We start from the raw sequence: 19,595 nt of genomic DNA, 5'->3' as shown, positions 1-19,595 counted from the left end.
CAGCGTACTAGAGCTATGCGGTTGCTGAAGTCGTGTACCTATACAAATTGAGCAACTCAGCAGTAGCCTCTGCAGCATGTTGTGTTAATGTTTGTTGGCATGCCAATATGCCATGATGGCATGACGTTTAAGTAAGAAAGGAAGTGAATTTTGCAGGCACGCACGGATGCTTGCTTCTGCATCCGCCTGCCAAATAGTACAGCCATGCAGTGACACTCCAAACGACGGTAGAATCCAGTTGTTCAAAACAACTATAGTACTTTGTTTGATATAAATCCACAAAATCATCATTAAAACGAGGACTTTTTTCTGGTTGCTCAGTAACAGAACCCACATAATCATTTCTAGAAAAAAAATCATTAAAACGAGGGCTTGTTTCTGGTTGCTCAGTAACAGAACCCACATAATCATTTTCTAGAAAGAAAATAACCTCCCATTTCTATACGATAATTATATTAGGGCCTCGTTCGTTTTCACCGGATTGGCCCGAAATGAGATCCATTCCGGGTGGTTTGAAGTGACCGGGTTTGAAACCAAACTTGCATTGAAAGTATTGTTCGTTTTAGTCTGAATTGGAACGAAAACCGGCCTGGATTGGAATCCTTCTACATTAGATGGCCCGGATTGAAACCATACCTTCTCAATGCCCGGATTAAAACCATACCTTCTCACCCCAGTCTCACCCCTGGAATGAATTCTAACCGGATTTAGTAACACGGCGGATTTAGTAACACGGATGGAATCACTTAAACCGAACCTGGAATCACTTAAACCGAACCTGGAAGTAATCCTGACTGGAATCCAATCCCGGTGAAACGAACGAGACCTGGATGAATTCTCCAACTCCGTGGTCCGCTCTAGCTTGTGAATGGAATCGATTAGCAGCAACTGTTGTATTGGTCACTAAACCTGTTCAGTATGCACCGAATCAAGGGCACCCTGTGGCAATCACATTAGCAGGCTCCACAGTGACGATATACCAGCTGATGCAACACTTTTGACAGATCCACATTCAGGCAGGCAGGATACAGAACCCTTTATAACACTTGTTTCTTTTGTACCCTTCAAGCTCAAATATACATATTGCCAGATACATGGACGCCCAGCTTGACAAAAAGAATACAGGGCAACGAAGTAAGAAGAATGGAAAATAGGACCATCACCGCGACCAGGAAACATAAACCCTGATGGTCGCAATCTGTACCATATACGTGGGGATACAGCCCTTGGCAGCCCAAATGGCTTAAAAAAAACTGAGAAAAGAAAGAACTGGGCTAAGTAATGTACTACGGCAGTGACTAAAACTGACCAAATTTGGATTCTCCAAATCTAGGTTCCTAGCAACTTGTTGCTGCAGTTGTTCATCAAGCCATCCAAGGTTAGGTTTTGCTCTTGAACTTACGCTGTGCTTTCAGGTCAACTACAACGACGGTGATGTTGTCTTTGCTCCCCTTCTGAAGAGCAAGCTTTGACAAGCATTCAGCAGCTGCTTGAGCAGCTGGGTCTGCGGAATCACCAACCCGTGGGGCTGATGATGAACTTGTGCCATTCTTTTTGTGCCACAGAAGTATTCGCTTGCGGGCAATGTCACATACCTCTTCGTTTGACATTACGTCCCAGAGGCCATCGCTGGCAAGAACGAGACACTCATCATCCTTTGCCCGAGGAACTATCGTTACCTCTGGGACTGGAATTATCCATGGCTTCAGATATCTGTCACCTGCAACACATAGAAGCCATTAAAGTTCAGATTATACTATAATACATGTTCCTGTATCTTGGATTCTTGTTTAAACTGAAAAAATATAGTTACATAACAACAAAAACTAGCAACCTCAAGAGTATTCATTTATTCTATAAGAGGATTCGAAAAATACTGACTCATAAGGCCTAGTACAGTCCACTTAGCGTAACATAATCAATGGGTAGGAAAGGTCCACCTGCGGTGATCACTAATGAACAGAAGAAACGTAGTAACATACATGCTCACTTCCACGATAAGCCAAAGTTCATGGCAGATAGAGCAGACAAATTCCCAAATTAGTGTAAAGTTTTATGATCTGCACAACGGTGAAAGATATATGCACATCTTGTACAAGTACATAGAAACTAAAACAGCAAACTAGTGACCAAGCCATATACAGGCAAACATCAAAACATTGGAGAATACAGTAGAAAATATTCTACTTCAGAAGTCAGGAACTCAAAAGACAACATGTAGCAGAAAAGTAGAAGTGAAGAATGCCCAGAGATCAATGTACTCAAGGATGCTCCGAAGCAACCCAACAACTTGTCAAAACTTCAATAGTTGAATGCATCATGCTATCGGCACAATGGCTCCGAAAGGGGAAGGGGAAGCAATGTCATTTCTCTAATATGCCCAGAACCTTAGGCATTGAACCATTCGTCTAAATTCACACCTCCTGACGAATTTAATGATCCATCCAAAACATACATATTGGATTTGAGGAAACCAGAGTACCAGACTCAAAATCCTAATTTCACCCAAATTACTCAAAGCATTCCTATGCATAAATATGCAAATTCCTCAACTCTAATTTTGAATACCTATACCAAATCATGCTCACTGGTACTGCTAGATTTTTATAAAACCAACTAAAAGGTATCAGTAAACAGTTTTTCCCAATAGTAACTGCTAAGGTATGAGAGGACTGTCTTTGCAGGAGGATATAGAACATCCTAGGATTTCCATCATCCCTACTTGATCATGTAGTGTACAAATTCCTCTAGTACTGTTCTCTAATCTCTAATGCACAAACGTCCAAAAAGAAACTTATTTCAGGGAAAAGAAGTGGGTTCATTCATGACCATGACCTAGCTGCCTAGTTTCCCCAGGCGCACAAAACAACCAACCAACGGTTTTGAGTATAGTATAGAACAGACCTATCACCTATCTACTCAAGTGAGTATACAAACAGGCATGACCAAACTATACAGCAACTACCAAGCCTCAGTGACTTTCAACCATGTATGGAACCAAGGATCACGAGCCATTGGGGGCCATGATGATTTAGGATATGTAAGTTTTTTTCCTCTACAATAGTGCTTCTATAATTCAATAACAACAATTGGGTTCAACTGTGGTAGGAACCTGATCTTTATTGGCCAATAGAAACTTGAGACAGAATCAAATGAGTGGAGTCAGAATCAGAATTTTCAGGGCACAAGCTACTTTGCAGACAGGACTTCCACAACAAGATCCAACCTTTGGATGCTCAAGCCATGATGACTATTTCAACGGAATCTGAATTCAGTGCCGTGTATTACATCATAACAAAGGGTGCAATCCACTTTCATGGCTTCCTTGAATTTAAGAATTCTAGGGAAGACATACAGTACTTGGAACTTATAAAGATAAGTACAACGCAGGAGAGCATGGGAGGTATGAAAATTGTGTAATATATAATTTTGAGTAAGGTCACTGGAGAACTGGAAATATTTGTCAACAAGTAGCAAAAATAAATCAGCTCTCATATAACCTTCGTGTTTCGCCAGATAACTTATGACCTTATCGGCAGCTAGTTTGTCCAAATAGGTTTTGTGATTTTGTCAAGACAACAGAGAAGCATCTACAATCAGCATAGATGCCTTTTAAGTAATGGTCCCTCAATGCATTACCGTGCTTTTGTGAACCATTACACAAGAATTGTACAATCACCAGGTAAAAAAAATTAATAACAACCAGCACCTTAGATACAGAGATGTCAGTGAACTAGTAAATCACTACTACTTCATTAACAGAAATTTATTGAATTCTCCATATTCAAATCTTCCTATGTACAGTACCAAGGTGACTTCTATTATATCAGTAAGGCAGTGTGCTGGACAGGCATACCAATTGACCGTGACATTGCAAGAACACCGAAAACTCGATAACCATTCCACTGTATGACCTTGCCACCCTCTGCCTCAATCCTTGCATACTCATCCTCCCTGTTAGGCTAAAGCGCAAACAGAGAGCATAGAAGTCAACATCCAATTAACATGTGAACTAAAAGGTCATGCGAAAAAGAAAAAGGGCACCCTCACAAGCGAGCTTACTTTATGATCTACTGACAGAGGCACGGGTTGCTTGCCACGGCAAAGCACAGCCCTTGAATCACCGCAATTGCTGACAATGATATGTGAGGAGCAGATGACAGCGACCACCGCCGTCGAACCCACGGTCTCAGGTGCCACAGGTTCTGGCACAACTGCCGCAGAAGCATCACTTGTACCTGTGCCACCACCTCCTCTGCTTGCCTTGCCCCCAACCTCATCATCCACTCTGGCGAAACAATCCACAAAGGCATTTTCCCACTGTTCCTTAAACTCCACGTCTCCCAAGTTAGCTGCACACACGGTCCCCTCTATCCTGCTCAGCTGCTCCACTAGCGCCACATGGAGGTGTTCCCGACAGTAATTTGCAACCTATGGTCAATTGAGGAAAATGCACTCAATGTAGGTGTACCAACAACCAAACTGCTCGATTTGCACATACAGTTCCAACTTGGGAAACAACAATTAGGCTGTTAATAGAAAGTCATTGATGAAACGGTGCGCGTACCTGCGCACCCCCGTGGCCGTCATACACACCGAAGAAATGAGCAGGTAGGCGGAACGTCATGGGATCGAGCCCATCGATCGCGGCATTGCCGGTGAGCATCCATAGCGGGACGTCGAAGAATCGCGGCACCGTGGCGACGGCATCCTCCATCTCCGGCCTGCGGCCGCATATGGACGTGTACCCCCACAGCGGGACGCAGTCGACGGCGAATACGCTCCTGCCGCCAGCCGCGACCCTGGCCTCGGCCTCGACGGTGGCCGCCGACGCGGCCGAGTCCTCGAACACCATAGGCCCGCCCCCCTCCGCCGCGGCGAAGAAGCCCAGGCCGACCCCTTCGAAGTCGGCGCTCGCGACGCTGCTGCAGTCGCTGGCCACCGAGCACGGGCTCCCCGCCACCGACGCCTCTCCCACTTCTTCCGCTTCCGGCGCCAGCGCGTCGTCCTCGACCGCGGACGCCGTCCTGACCGGGGGCACGGAGACCCCCTCCATGGCCCCCGCCACCGCCGCCGCCGCGATCGGGTCCGCGGCCGCGGCGGCGATCAGCGTGAGCCCCGCCGCGGCGGGGCTAAACGCCGGCGCCGGCGGCGCGGCGAGCGGGGCCACGACCGCCACGACGTCCTCCATCCCTCCTCCAGCCTCCCCCTCCGCCGCCGCCGCCGCCACCTCCTCCAGGATCACCTTCCCACGCCGGCTCACGCCCTCCCCCGCCGCAGCAGCACCGCATCGCTCCCGCTACCCCTCCGCCGCCGCCTCCTCATGTGCCTCCAGATCTGCGCCGATCCGCCCCCCAAATCCGGCGCCCTCGCCTGGCACAGCTCCCGAGGCAGGCGCGCGTGGATCCGAGTCCCAAGTCCTCCGAACCGCCAAGCCCACAGGCAGTCAGGCAACGCCCTCTTCGTGAGGAGCAAGCAAGGAAGGAGCGCAGGAAGGAGACTGAAGCGGCACCACGACAGCACCAGGCGCGGCGTCGTAGCAAGCAAGGCAGCTGGCGAGCACCACGCGCCCTCGACCCTGGGGGAAGCGGAGGGAGATTTGGCAGGCAACCGTTGGGGTAAGATAATTGCTGGGCTCGGGAGTTTACCGGCAGAAAGGAGGGAGACGGGAAGGGGGAGGAAAGCTACGTGCACTTGCCTTCCCGGTGCGCGCGCGTGTGTGGGGGACAGGTGTCGAGGCCGCCCGGTGGGGATGGGACGCGCGGGGGGGCCGCGGGGAAGGGGATCGGGTGCGCCGCCGCGAGCACCCGGCAGCGGCGGGGCTAGGGGGCGCGTGTCGACGAGCGGCGAGGGGCGCGTGGAGCGAGGCGGGCCCCGCGGGGGAAGGCCTGCGAGGTGGAAGGATGGGAGTGGTGGGAGGAGGCGTACTGGTAGTACTGGCTCTGTGGGGTGCTGAGCCTGAGCTGAGAGGGCGTACGTCTTGGCTATCATCGCCTGGCTTGTCAGGTTTGGCCTGCCGCTGCCGATGGTGCGTTGGCCATCTGTCCTCTCATGGATGATGCTGTTGCCTGTTGCTGCCCACACTCTCTGGGGGCGAAATGTTGCTGTCCGATCAATTATTGATGGTGTTCAAAAACCAATTATTAATAACGAATTTGGTACTGATTAACACTTCATCCATTATAAGTATATCAACACATGATGTTTGGGAATCATTTAGAAAAACCTTCGAAATTTGTAGCTTGGAATATATGTACAATAGTAATTTAATAGAATTTATAGCATTGGGCACGTAGAATTCTGCCGCCATTCGATTCATCGAATTGCCTGTCATATACAGTAGCGCTGCACAAAGCACAATTTACACCTGAAGATCTTGTGGCCACGACGCGAGTTGCTGCTGGCCTTCTGTTGCTTGCGTGAGCGCCGCAAACATCTTTTCGGGGAAAAGGGGAAGCTAGCGAGCGAAAAAGAAACGCCGAAAATGACACGCCAGCTATCAGCTCTGCCACGTGGTGTGGCCGACACCTGACAACGTGAGGAGCGGGCAACAGCTAAGGCTGCTAATGGTCCAATGGTACGAGAACCGCCCCAAAACCAAACCAAGCCCTTGTTTTCTTACCTCCAAACTCCCAACTTTTACACTATGCAAAAAGAAGATTCTCCATCACATCAAACTTGCGGTACATGCATGGAGTACTAAATGTAGACGAAATCAAAAACTAATTGCACAGTTTTGTTGTACTTTGCAAGACGAATCTTTTGAGCCTAATTAGTCAATATTTGGACAATAATTCACAAATACAAACGAAACGCTACAGTGTTGCTACAGTAATTTGGCACCTCCCAAATTCGCGAAGTAAACAAGGGCCAAACTATATGAGTTGCCAAAGTTTGGAGGTACCAAATTACTGTTACAACACTGTAGCACACTGTAGCGTTTTGTTTGTATTCGTGAATTTTTGTCCAAACATTGACTGATTAGGCTTAAAAGATTCGTCTTGCAAAGTACAACAAAACTGTGCAATTAGTTTTTAATTTCGTCTACATTTAGTACTTCATGCATGTATCACAAGTTTGATGTGATGGGGAATCTTCTTTTTGCATAGTGCCAAAGTTGGAAGTTGGGGGTGAACTAAACCAGGGCTATATATAAAAAATAATTTCAAACCACACCAACCAACCCATTACTCTTATATATCTAAATCAAACCAACTAAGTGGTGTAAAAGACTAAAACCTAAACTAAAATCATATCTCAATCAAACTGGTTCTAAACCAATTAAAACCTATTTTCCATATATATCATATGGTTAGCTTTCGATATGAACCCACATGTAGATCTAGCATTATCCATTTGACGAAGTAGCTGACTTTCATTTTGAGATATCTCTAACAAATTTTAATCACTTTCTCCAAAATTTTAAGGTGTGAACGCAAACTTTTAGTTTTAGAGTTCGGCTTTCGATGTGGGAACCACATGTAGATCTAGGTATGCTAATCTGCACGAAGTAGCTAACTATCATTCTAAGACATCTCCAACAAATTTCAGTCAAATTCATTAAAATTTTAAAGTGTAAATGTGAGGTTTTAGTTTTAGAATCCGGCTTTTGATAAAGTCCACATGTAGATCTAGCCACGACAATCTGCATGAAGTAGCTGGTTGTGAATATTAGACATCTCGAACAAATTTTAATTAATTTCGCTAAATTTTTTAGATATGAACGGGAAATTTAAATTCTAGGATCCGACTTTTAACTTAAGTCACACGTATAGCCATACTAGTTTTACTATTCAAATACTTTGAATTAGTCCAACCAATTCTAACCATCCTAAACTATTACAATCGCTTTATATTATGCCACACCATTATCCACCGAACCAACAAATACTAATTAAGAAAATCAGACCACTGAATTCAGTTTGAGACCAGACCCTTCCCAGGCTAAGCAACAGCGCGAGTGTGCGACACGAGCCCGTTGGCCCCGGGCCCCGGACGCCCGCCGGGTCCCGTCCCCGGCGCCCGCGGCAGGCACGGTATAAAAAGAAGCCGCGGCAGAAGTCGCCAGTATAAAAAGTACTGCTGGTAACTGCGACCGACTTGACGCCTTGACGGGGCAGTGGGGCCCAACAGCGGACACGCATCCCGCGCCCATGTGCGCCGCGTGCGCGACCCTCGCCGCCCTCCGGGGAAAGGGAAAACGAAGCCGGACCGGCCAAGTTACGCAAATGCCCCTCCCTCCCTTCTCTCTCTACCCTCTACCAGGATCACTGGAGCGCTTTCACTGACAGTGGTGGACGGTGGCCCACGTGTCAGCGAAAGATCCCTTGATGAGGTGGCGTCCTCAGCAGTAATCAGCACAGCGCGTACGGAGTAATTAAATGCGTCACGCAGCGCCGGACCCCGGAGGAAAACACCCACGTGACTACTCCTCGTTAATGCTACGGGTGGGCCCAGCTTCATGGCAGGCAACGATCACAGCCGTCCATCTGGCGACGTGATTTTCTCTGGTCCGTCAAAAATCGCGGGTGATCTGGTGGGGCCCGAGGTACAGCCGACGGGACGGCATTGGACGATCCAAGGCGCCGTGCGCCCGACGCGTGGACCAAGAGCCTGCGCGTCACCATCGGACGATCGGAAAGGCTACGTGCACACCGGACGCCGTACGGTCTCCCGTCGAAGTCAGTCAACTGTGTCTGGCTGGACTGATTTTTCTCCTTTCGAGATGGCTTGCGTTTTGGATTTCGAACGGACCATCGTCAAGATTGGGCCCAGCGGTCCAACTAGCCGAGCTGTAATGCACTTTTCTTTTTCAAAAAATACATTATACGAATACGGAAGCTCATGGAATATGCACATGTATCCACATCTCGTCTAACCTCCAACGAACTGGACTGAAATAACTTGAGAATTGTCATCAAGCACATTCCAAATGAAAAAACATAACCAATTGATTTTTGATTGGTTCGTAGCTACAGTGCACTCAATGCCTACTGAAGAGGCATTTGTCATTCAAAGTTCCTAAGTGCACTGCCATTATCTTGCTGCATTTGCTAATGTACCATTTAGTTTTCCTCTGTATTATTTGGCTACACAGCAGTTTAGAAGAACTCCCTCACCACACCCTAAAAAAAGTACTCCAAACGATAGGTATGCTTCTGCTACTAAATCATGGGTTAAACACAGGTAAAGAAAAGAATAGAAAATTGGATGTTATTCTGCCTAACTGGGTCGCGCACACGGTTGTACATAAGATAATTTACATAAGTTTAGCATCCTAGCCATCATTTTAAAAAAAAATAAAAGTAGAAGCTTTCGAATCGGGACAAGTTGTGAAAGTGGAAAGTAGGGTCGTAATTTTATCAGGGAGTCACTTTCTGGCGATCTTTATCACCAAAATGATTACTAATGTTATCATGCTTTTGATTAGCACATCATGGAGAATGCTTAGATACTAGTAATATAACTTTGTCGTCAGCCTTTTTCCTTGAGCTGCTATAAAAACAAACCTTGCGTACAGTGTGTGACAAGATCGGTAAAAAGACAAGGAGGTGATTTGCATTGAAGGATTATGTTCTTCGATGATAATGTTGTGCGCTAGAGCACCTTCAACCATGTAAGCATTGGTGAAGTTATCAACTGCTCCAAGTGGTAGTAAACGCCGTCAAATACACATCCATCGATCGTCATGTTGGCGCGGGCGGTGTGCTTGGTACTAGAACATCGATGAATTTCAGAAACTTACGAGGTATTATTTGCTCGGTGTAATTGTTTTGTCTCGATGCCATTTACAACCATTGTTTTAGCTAATTTCTTACTCGGTTTGAAAGGGACCGGAGATGATTCAAGGAGCAGAGGGGATTAGATACGAGTTGCTAAAGGTGAGTAGGGAAGGGAGAAAGGGCATCTTTCGAGTGTGTGTGTGCGTGAGAGAACGATTTTGGACCTCATCTCTACGTGCTATCATAACTAGTGGCTATTGCACGTAGTTGATCACGAAACAGATTCACAAAGAAAAATCGTTAACTTGCTTGGTTGGGCTGCAAAACTTGCCCAGCCAAAATTAAAACAAGCTCATAAAACTTTGGCACTTTGTTTAAAGTCAATTTTTTTTTTTTGTCTATCACATTTTAGGACCCATCAAATGACATCTTTAAGTTCTTTCGGGGAGTGTTTGGTAACACCCTATTAAAGTTTAACACCTGTCACATCGGATGTTTGGATGCTAATTAGGAGTATTAAATATATGCTAATTACAAAACTAATTGCACAGATGGAGTATAATTCGTGAGACGAATCTATTAAGCCTAATTAGTCCATGATTTGACAATGTGGTGCTACAGTAACCATTTGCTAATGATGGATTAATTAGGCTTAATAGATTCGTCTCGCGAATTAGCACAGGGTTCTGCAATTAGTTTTATAATTAGCTCATGTTTAGTCCTCCTAATTAGTATCCGAACATCCGATGTGACACTGTTAAAGTTTAGCACCTCGTATCCAAACACCTCGATTTTAGCATAAAAAATTTGTCATACACTCAGCTTTGGCATGCACTAAATTTGGCATGGCAAATTTTGGAACTAAATCAATCTGGTCCGTATCTGCGCAACAGAATCTGCTTGGTTCCGAAGCATATGACGCGAACATCGGTAGCCTGAGCCCTCAGCCTGCCAGCCATCAAGTAGCTGCCCCTGCCCGCTCGTATGCGGTATAGTATGCCAGAAGTGGGATCGGGATCGGCACCAAATCTATCCGCCCGGGCAACGCTCGCCACCGGCGGATCCGCGGATCCCTCCCTCTTTTCAGCCAAAAGCCATTTCCAACTGAGAGAAAAGGGAAAGGAGATGCGGAACCTGCTGGGTACCGGACATGACCAGTACCGGACATGACCAGTACGGTGCAGTGCAAAGGCCACTCCAGTTGGAGTATGTTAAAAAATGTACCGCAGCAGCACAGGTCACGTTCCATAAAAAATCAGAATAACGTTCATTCAGAAACAAAAATGTACTGCGGCGGCACAGGTAACATTCAATCAAAATGTTGGAGGAGAGGTGATCCTGGAAGCCTCGTGCAGTAGCAAACATTAGCAATGGACAAAAGGACTTTTAGAGTTGTATACAACGCAGGAGGGTCGGCTGCAGTAATCCCATTGATTCTTTTTTTTATGGTCAACGGAAGGGGAGAGAATCCCCACTTGAATTTCATTCATTCATCTTTGGCCCCAACCGGCCCGAGTGATGGGTAGAATTTGTTTCTACATTGTCACATTACATTGCGCCAGAGAACAATTGGCACCATTTGCTAGCGACATCCGCTGAGCATCTCGGCAACCTGCAGCGCCAAAGCTGCGCATCATCCTTGTAGTTCTTTAGGGTTTGTCGTAGCATCCACCGCTCGCCCCGGAACACGACCTCATTCCGCTGTTTCCACAGTTGCCAGCAGCAGAGCAGCACCAGGCTGGCGAAGTGTTCCTCTGGAACACCCGGCAACCGTTCCATCTTATGGATGTCTTGAACGCTGGAGGATGGAGGCGGGCGGAACCCCAGCGCCGACCAGAAGAAGCCGGCGGAACCCCAGTGCCATTGATTCTGGTCAGTATAGTATTGATCCTTCGATGGTAAATCCATTTGGAGTTCAAATGCAGAAGGCAAACATAAGTTTTTTGCATGGCTCTTGGTGCAAAGCAAGATTCTAACAGCTGACAAATTAATCAAGAGGAATTGGTCCTGTGACCCAATTTGTAGCCTTTGTGATCAAGCACCTGAGACGGCAATGCATCTGTGTTTGGAGTGCGTGTTCGCTAGGGAAGTTTGGACGCTCATGGCCTCTTGGTCAGGGGGACTGATTCAGACACCGGATCATGGCTTAGGGATGGAAGAGTGGTGGCATAGCTCACTCCGCCAGCTGCCAAGAGCCCAACGGCGGAATGTGGTGGCAATGTTGATGTACACGGCTTGGAACAGCTGGAATGAACCCTTGAGAGGACATCAACAACAACATTGCAAGTTTTTTCGTTCATCAGGGAGGAGATCGGCTTGAGGAAGACAGCCATGAGAGGCCCTTTGAGCCGTAGTTTCATCATGCTAGCCTTTAATTTCTTAGAGTACCGAGAGATCTTTTATTTATGTAATATTAACTATGTAAAAACCGTCCTTCCTCTTCTTCTTATATGATTTGGCAACGTTCCTGCCTTCGGTTAAAAAAAAAGTATAGTATTGATTCAGAAGAAGAGGGGCAAACTTAATTGCCAGTTTGAATAATGCTACTATCTTCCGAAGCCTGTCTTCCGTCGTCCTAACAAGCTTGGCACTTGATAGATACATCGAACATGCATAGCAAAAGGTGGCCGTTTGGATAAAAGCTGGATCGACAACGCCTCTCCACCCAAGAAGGTGGTGGCAAGTTTTTGCAAGCAATGCGATGTTTTCGTGCTACGTTGTTGCTAGCTGTGCACTGTTAGTGCAAGCAACGCAACGTGATTACAGGATTGACCACCGAGTGTTAATTTACCTACAGCTTGCAAAGCTGTTGTATCCTGTTACGGAGGTTGGCTGGACTCTTGTTTTCTGGAAGACAGGAATACGTGTCCGTATTTTTTTTCTTCCTCATCCCGTCCCATGATCCGGCTCCAGCCAGAGCTTCCCAGCGAGACTACACGGATCTCACGGTCACGCCATGTCCGTGGCGGCGCGAACAAGTCGTCGTGCGCCGTCCTCCTTGACATCCGGCGCCGGCCAAGGCGCACAATACAAATGGCAGGCAGCTGAGCTGCGTAGGCCGTAGCAGGAGGCAGCCCGGCAACCGACCCATGAGGGGAGGAGGGAGGCGGAGGGCGGCACAAGCATCCAACAAACCTGGCGCCCATATCGGTCAGCGAGGCCGCACGGAAAATCCAAGCCGGCGGTGGTAGCAATGGGCCCAGGTGGCGCCTCACATGCAGCATGGTCCATGGTGTACAGCCGAGCATAGCACAGAGCAGACCAGACGTACGCGTACCACAGTACCAGTACGGCATTATACTCATGCACAGTAGAATTGACCAAAGGGGCTCATGCTCCTGACACCGGCGACTTTTATCATCTGAAAACACTTGTTGCCCAAGTTGGGCGCGACTTTGATTCCCTCCGGAACTGACGGCCGACTTCATGCCCTATCTGCAAAAGTTTCCTTCGAACGAACAGCCTTCGAGTACAAGCTTCCGTGTAGGTTCTTGAAAAGATCGTTCCCGGAAATGTATGCAATCAACGAGGCAATGACTGCACACTCTGCAGCCATGCTCACGGAGGCGCAACCGTATGCTGGGGGGAGACCATCCGGCTGTCCTGAAATCAGAATTCAGAGTGGCGCTTTGGACAGAAACTGCAAGCTCTTTCCATGGACATCGATCAAGCAAGCAAGGTTGTCTTTATCAAAAAAAAGCAAGCAAGGTTGTGTCATGTGTGGCTTGTCCGTCGAGAGACATGTCCTTTGACCTTCCGGTTTGTTATATCATTTCCCCTCTTTCTTTCACATTCACCGTCGTGTGCCCCCTGCCTCTGCGTCTCGAGGATACAGAGTGAGGAAAGACACTGGTCAGGTACGAGGACTTCGGCGCGGCTAGTAGCCTAGTACAAACATTAACGCGTGATTAAGTGGATACGATTGGGCAGGCTTTTTTTTGGAAAGGAATTGGGCAGGCTTTCAAGTGAGCGATTCAGCTTTAATGGATTCTGTACCGATAAATCGTAATGGTCCAAGTGTGTCGTAGATAGGATACAATCCACGTTTTGCTGCAACGCAAGATGAGGCGTAAAATCAACCACATCTGCAGTTCCGCACCGCACCCCGTCCTCCAACGAAGGCACCGTTCATGGATGCTGAAATCAAATCGCAGAACACAGCATACACAATGGAAATGCTCTTCAGTCTAGCTCCACGACAAACGTTTAATGCGTGATTAAGCGAGTAAGGGACTCTAAATCAGAACGATTGGGCAGGCTATCAAGTGAGCAATTCTGCTTAACATTCTCGCATCATAATGGTCCAAGTGTGCCGGAGATAGGATAAGAGTCCACATCCACATTTTTGGTGCAAGACGAGGCGTGCAATCAACCACATCTTCAGTTCCGCGCTGCACCCCGTCCTCCCTCCAACAAAGGAGGTGCAGCAATCGACAAGCCGCCCCGCTACCAAGGAGTATCAACCTATCAATGGTTGGCGCCGCGCACTGCGCCCATACTGAAACCAAATCGCAATGGAAATGTTCTTCAGTTTAGTAATCCTTGTCAACTTCTTTTCGTCCGAATTAAACTGTATATATTTCATTATAGGAAAATTTTGGGCAGATGAACTTGGAGCAGCATCTGCCCAAAATTTTCCACCAGATGTTTACATCACATCCCTTAAATTAATTACACCGCCTTTTGTGTTGGTTGTTTTCCCGTCTAGATCAATCATCAAGAGACTCACCCAACTACAGCTGCTACTTGCATCAATCCTACAAAAATCTTTCTTCTAGGCTACTACCGGCTAAAAGAATGGCTACTTGTTTTTGTACCAGTTCAGTTTGTACCAAAGAGGAGAAACCCAAACAGAGCATGAGGGGAGAGAGACGAGGCGATCGGTGATCAGAACTTCAGAAGAATGCGGTGCCGGCGAATCCGCGGTGGAGCAGGTTGTGCGCGATGCCGTCCCTGGCTCGCTTCGCGGCCTCGGATCGCACGGGGTTCTCCGGCGTGGTCTCATCGTCCACCAGCTCGCACCGGATGGCCGGGTCCACCTCCTCGCCGCGGAGCTCGCAGATGTTGTGCAGGACGCAGCAGGCGCCCAGCACCACGGGGAGGTCCTGCAGCTTCACCTCCGTTCGCTTCTGCAGGCACGCCCACCGCGCCTTGAGCCGCGCGAACGCCTCGACGGCCACGCGCCGGAGCTCCCCGACCTTCTCGTTGAAGGCGTGCTGCGTCCACGTCAGGTTGGGGTGCGTGTACGGCACCAGCACCCAGTCCATGAGCGGGTAGCTGGCGCCGCCCACCAGCCACGAGTCGCGCATCATCCCGGCCGCCGCGCGCTGGTGGAGCATCGACTTCTCCAGGACCTGGTCGTCGGGCATGGATCCCGGCCACCCGATGCACACGTCGGTGAAGGCGCCGTCGGGGCCCACGACGCCCTGCAGCGTGATGGAGTAGGACGTCTTCTGGTTGCGCTCCGTGTGGCGGCGGTTGAAGTAGGCGGCCACCGAGATCTTGGGCGCGATGATGGGGATGTGGGTGGTGTACATGGCGCCGACCACGCCGGGGACGCCCGAGGTGCGCTCGAAGCTGGCCTTGAACCGCGCCGCCGCGGCCTCGTCGGGCCACTGCAGGAAGCGGGGCATGAGCACGGACTTGATGGCGGCGCAGACCTCGAGGACGAGCTTGTGGCAGGTGGAGATGCCCAGGCCGAAGCGCTTGGAGACGAGGCGGAGGGGCTCCCCGGTGGCGAGGCGCCAGATGCAGACGGCCACGCGCTGGCGGACCGGGATGGCGGCGCGGAGCATGGTGTCCTCCTTGGCCACCGCGGAGCCCAGCGCGTCGCAGATCATGTCGAACGTCTCACGCCCCATCCGGAAGGCGCGCCGGAAGTCCTCCTCCGGGTAGTCGGGGCTGCTGCACTTGTCCCACCAGTCGCGCGACCGGTCCTTGACCCAGAGCCGGCGCTGGTGGTGTCCGCCCTGCCCCGCGGCGCGCGGCGGCGACCCCGACGCGGAGGCCGCGGACGCCGACTCCTCGGCGGACACGACGGCCGCGGCGGCCGACGCGGCAAGCCTGGAGCGCTTGGACCTGGCGGCGGCCTCGGAGTCCGCGGCAGCGTCGAAGCTGCCCTCCATCTTGGCGTAGTAGTCCATCATGGCCTGGGAGCGGGTGTCGGCGTTGGACTCGAGCAGCGCGAGCTCCCGCCTGGACGCGTCCGCGGCGCCCGCGCGGTCCGCGTGCTCCTCTGCATCCAGCGCCGCCAGCGAGGTGAGTATCCGGGCGATGGACCGCTTCTTGCCGTTGCCGTCCTTCTTGGCGGCGGCGCCGCCCTCCTCGTCCTCGCCCGCCCCGCGCTGCGGCTTCCGCCGCCGGCCGTTGGTCATCGCGCCGGCGGCGTTGGCGTTGCCGCTGGGGTCGTCGAGCCCGAGCGGCGACGGCGCCGCGGCTTCCTGGAGGAAGGAGTAGTAGAAGGCGAAGTCGTCGTCCCCTGCTGGCGCTGGAGCTGCACCGGTTGCTGGAGCTCCCCCACCGCTGCTTGGTGGGCGGCCGTTGGATGGGGATCTCATATACTCCGTCTCGGCCTGTGTCGCCACCACGCACACACACACACAAAGCAGCTAGACGCAACGCGGGTCGGTCGGCCTCGCGAGCCGGTGGTGGGTTCCCGTCAAAGGCAGGCAGGCGAGCGAGCGAAATGGAAGCGCAGCAAGTCCTCCGTCTCCGTGCGATTGGTGCGGAAGCAGCAGAGCCGTGGCGATTTGGGAAGGGAGGGAGACTGGTGTGAAAGGGGAGGGGCGGATATAAATACCCTTTTGGTCCATGGTCTGATGTGATGAGGCAGCGCGCGCGGTGCGGTGTGAACGCGGCTGGCGTTGCTTTTTGGACAAGGAAAGGAAAGGGCAGAGGAAGGAAGGAGGAGACCGGCCTGCCTCTGACAGCATGCGTGGGGGTGCGTGCCGCGGCGCGGGATTACGCGGTTTCGCGCAGGCGGCAGGTGGGGCCGGCCGCGGGCAGAGCCAGAGGAAAGGGAGGGAGGTGGTGGGTAGGCTGGCGCGGCACGACACCGCGTGGACCAACGGGGGCCACCACCGGTCCGGTGCGGTGCGGTGCGCGGTCAATGGGCGACCTGCGGCGTGGGCATGTTCCGCATGCCGAGAGAGCTGGCGTGGCGTGGCGTGGCCGGGCTCGCGTGCGCGGACCGCGCCCGTAACGGCGGCGGCCAACGGCGGGATGGGATGGGATGGGACATGGGAGGGAAACCGCAAGTGGCGCGGGTGAGGACGAGCGAGCCGAGCGCGACGGGACCCGAGGGAAACGCGGTGCGCGGTGGCGTCGCGTACTCGCGTTCTCTGCCTCCCGAGCCGACATGCCCGCCTGACCTGATCCGACCAGAGGCGGTGGGTGGCGTCTCGAGGTCTGGTGGTAGCGAAGCGGGGCGGGGGACGATGGCGGCGCGCACGCCGCCGCACACCGGGCCCGGCGACAAACGCGGCGACGCTGATCCGTTTCGCAATCGCTGCAGGCGGCGGCGACAAACGGTGCCTCTCGTCTCGTGTCTCCTCTCGTGCGCGGGACCCAGGAAAGATCGTAGCACAGTGATATCGGGTATGAACGCTACTGCTAGCCTACTACCACTGCTGCAAAAAGGCGCAGTTCCAAAACGATCTGCGTGGACTTGTATGTACGTTCTCATTGGAATGGTCCGTACGACCCCAGGAAATATTTCTTTTGTATTTCTGTTTTTTCGAGTCCATGAGCTACATTTCAATAGGATACAATGCAAAAGTATCTCCAAGATATTCTTTTCAAAAAAAGAATATACGTACCAGCAATATAAATTCCCACCAAAATAGTGGTACGCGACAACAACAGTTTTTCATGTATATACCATTTTGATTTTGAGTTACTGCTTCAAAATGTCGATTCGGTTTTGCGACTCCCCACAACTAATGGATGACAAAATAGTAGGAACAGGAATTTTATGTGCCCTATTTGCACGATACATAAAGTTCTGTATTTTCCTTTGATCCAAATAACTCTTTGAATCTTCCTGGACAAGTGGTCTTTAAAGCACAAAAGTTGCATTTGCATGCCACCAGTTAACGATCTTGGAGCGCATAGACAGATTCTCATTTCTTTTTGGTCACAGAAAAAGTAGGGCACTGGTACGGTGTTTAGTGGTGGTAGCAGTGCTATAGAAAAGAATTATAGTGCTACTAGTACTGGTTTGAAGGGGACAAGAGGAAAAGAAAGGTGGAATCCAGTATGAACAACAACAGAGGACTTGAGGTACAAGTCAAACCGAGCCCACACGATCACATTGGACATGCGAGACAGACACAGTCAACTGAAAAAAGGCAAACCAAAGCCTATAGACGTACAATATTTTTTTTGTATTATTTATTTATATACCATATAAGTTTGATGTTTAGTTAAATCAAATATTTTTGTAGGATTTGAAGATGCAAATACGTGAATTCTAAAAGATGAAAATTGCAGAAATAGCCATTTCAAGTGCCCTAATTCTTCCAAATAAAATCCTTTTAGAATAATTCGCTCTATAAGAACTTCATGCCTGCCAATCGTAATCGTTGGAAGGAGCACACCTAGCGTTGTGATCCATTCGTGTGTAAAAAAGGTCGCTCTTCCTGACACTCGCTGTCATTAACTCATTATTGTCAACCTGACACTCGCTGGTGTTAGTATGATCAATGGGCTGCCTACATCGACTTCTGAGCTGAAGACCAATAATCTCGGCATCTCGTCATCAGTTGAAGCTTGGACTGCGGCTGGGTATTCATGATAAACTACCTCTATGCCATGCATCGAGAGTGCACTCCAAAGGCATGGTGCCTGCAGCTTTTTTTTTTGAATTAGAGAATGTAAGAAATAAAAGGTACGTAAGAAACAATTCCCTCAATAATCCTACATAGTATCTATAAGTTGTATTTATAATATTCCCGTTTTAAATTATAGGTTATTTTAGTATTTTTAAATTTATAGTTTTTGCTATGCACCTAAATATACGTTATGTCTAGGTGATTAAACGATATATAATTTGGAACGGAGGGAGTAGATTTGTACATTCATTTGTAAGCGCAAGAACATGAAGCGGTGACACTACCTATTTCGATGCAAAATATATTTATTATAGTTCGTGGTTGATCTTATTCTTTTTCTCAATTTTCCTCTGATCGAAAGGATTCTTTGAGTCGCTCTCTCACTTTCTTCGAGAGTGGTCTTAAAGCATAAAAGTGCCGCCTTGACGGCAGTGTGTTGCCATCGTTGTGCATGTAAGTAACGTTACTACCGAAGACCTCATGAACCAGACGCTACAACCTTGGAGCGCATATACTATACGGATCTATCTTTGAGATCAACTATATTGCGGTACTGTATGCTACTAGGAGTACTAGCTAGTAACTGGTTTGAAGGGGACAGAAAGGCAAAAAGGATCGAATGAAAATATGAGCAGCGAGAGGGGACTTCCAAGCAAGTGAACCCGGCGCGCACATGTTCTAACTATTCGGCCGGGTGACCGGAACCCTTGGAAAAATTCAACTAACAAAAGTCAAAAGCGCAACAACAAAGAGAAATAAACGAGGCCGTACCCACGGCTGGTAGGTAGTAGGTGGGTACGAGTACGACGACTCTCCCTTGTATCAAGCCACGAAAATTGTTCCTTGTTCGTTCATGGAAAAATTTAGGAAGGAATACACAGGCAGCACAGCCACCTGCTGTGTCCGCCGAATGTGACCTGGTCAAGGTAAGGAAAAGGCCACGCATGTCGTGATGGGATATTGCGTTCCTGGAAGCCGTTCCTGTCTGGTCAAATCGTCGGGTTTGTTCTGACTTCCGAGCCCTCCTAGTAATGGTTTCGGA

At 49.6% G+C, this 19,595-nt stretch overlaps 2 protein-coding genes across 2 annotated transcripts; both read right to left on the bottom strand.

Annotated features, from left to right (window-relative positions):
* Nucleotides 1-1,011: 1,011 nt before the first annotated feature.
* On the bottom strand, nucleotides 1,012-5,690 carry LOC117858718 (probable protein phosphatase 2C 6). The gene is made up of 4 exons (XM_034741843.2): nucleotides 4,568-5,690; nucleotides 4,063-4,431; nucleotides 3,857-3,962; nucleotides 1,012-1,720 (listed from the first exon to the last, which is right to left on the bottom strand). The coding sequence occupies exons 1-4, from the start codon at nucleotides 5,189-5,191 to the stop codon at nucleotides 1,380-1,382; spliced, it is 1,440 nt and encodes a 479-aa protein (XP_034597734.1). The 5' UTR covers nucleotides 5,192-5,690; the 3' UTR covers nucleotides 1,012-1,379.
* Nucleotides 5,691-14,272: 8,582 nt separating this feature from the next.
* On the bottom strand, nucleotides 14,273-16,504 carry LOC117858717 (protein ALP1-like). Its single transcript, XM_034741842.2, has one exon. It carries the CDS (start codon nucleotides 16,277-16,279, stop codon nucleotides 14,618-14,620), a length of 1,662 nt encoding a protein of 553 aa, XP_034597733.1. The 5' UTR covers nucleotides 16,280-16,504; the 3' UTR covers nucleotides 14,273-14,617.
* Nucleotides 16,505-19,595: the final 3,091 nt, after the last annotated feature.

Source organism: Setaria viridis, chromosome 5, assembly GCF_005286985.2.
Source record: "Setaria viridis chromosome 5, Setaria_viridis_v4.0, whole genome shotgun sequence".
Taxonomy (NCBI): domain Eukaryota; kingdom Viridiplantae; phylum Streptophyta; class Magnoliopsida; order Poales; family Poaceae; genus Setaria; species Setaria viridis.
Note: the sequence above shows the minus strand (reverse complement) of the source record. Positions and strands in the feature narration are given on the sequence as shown.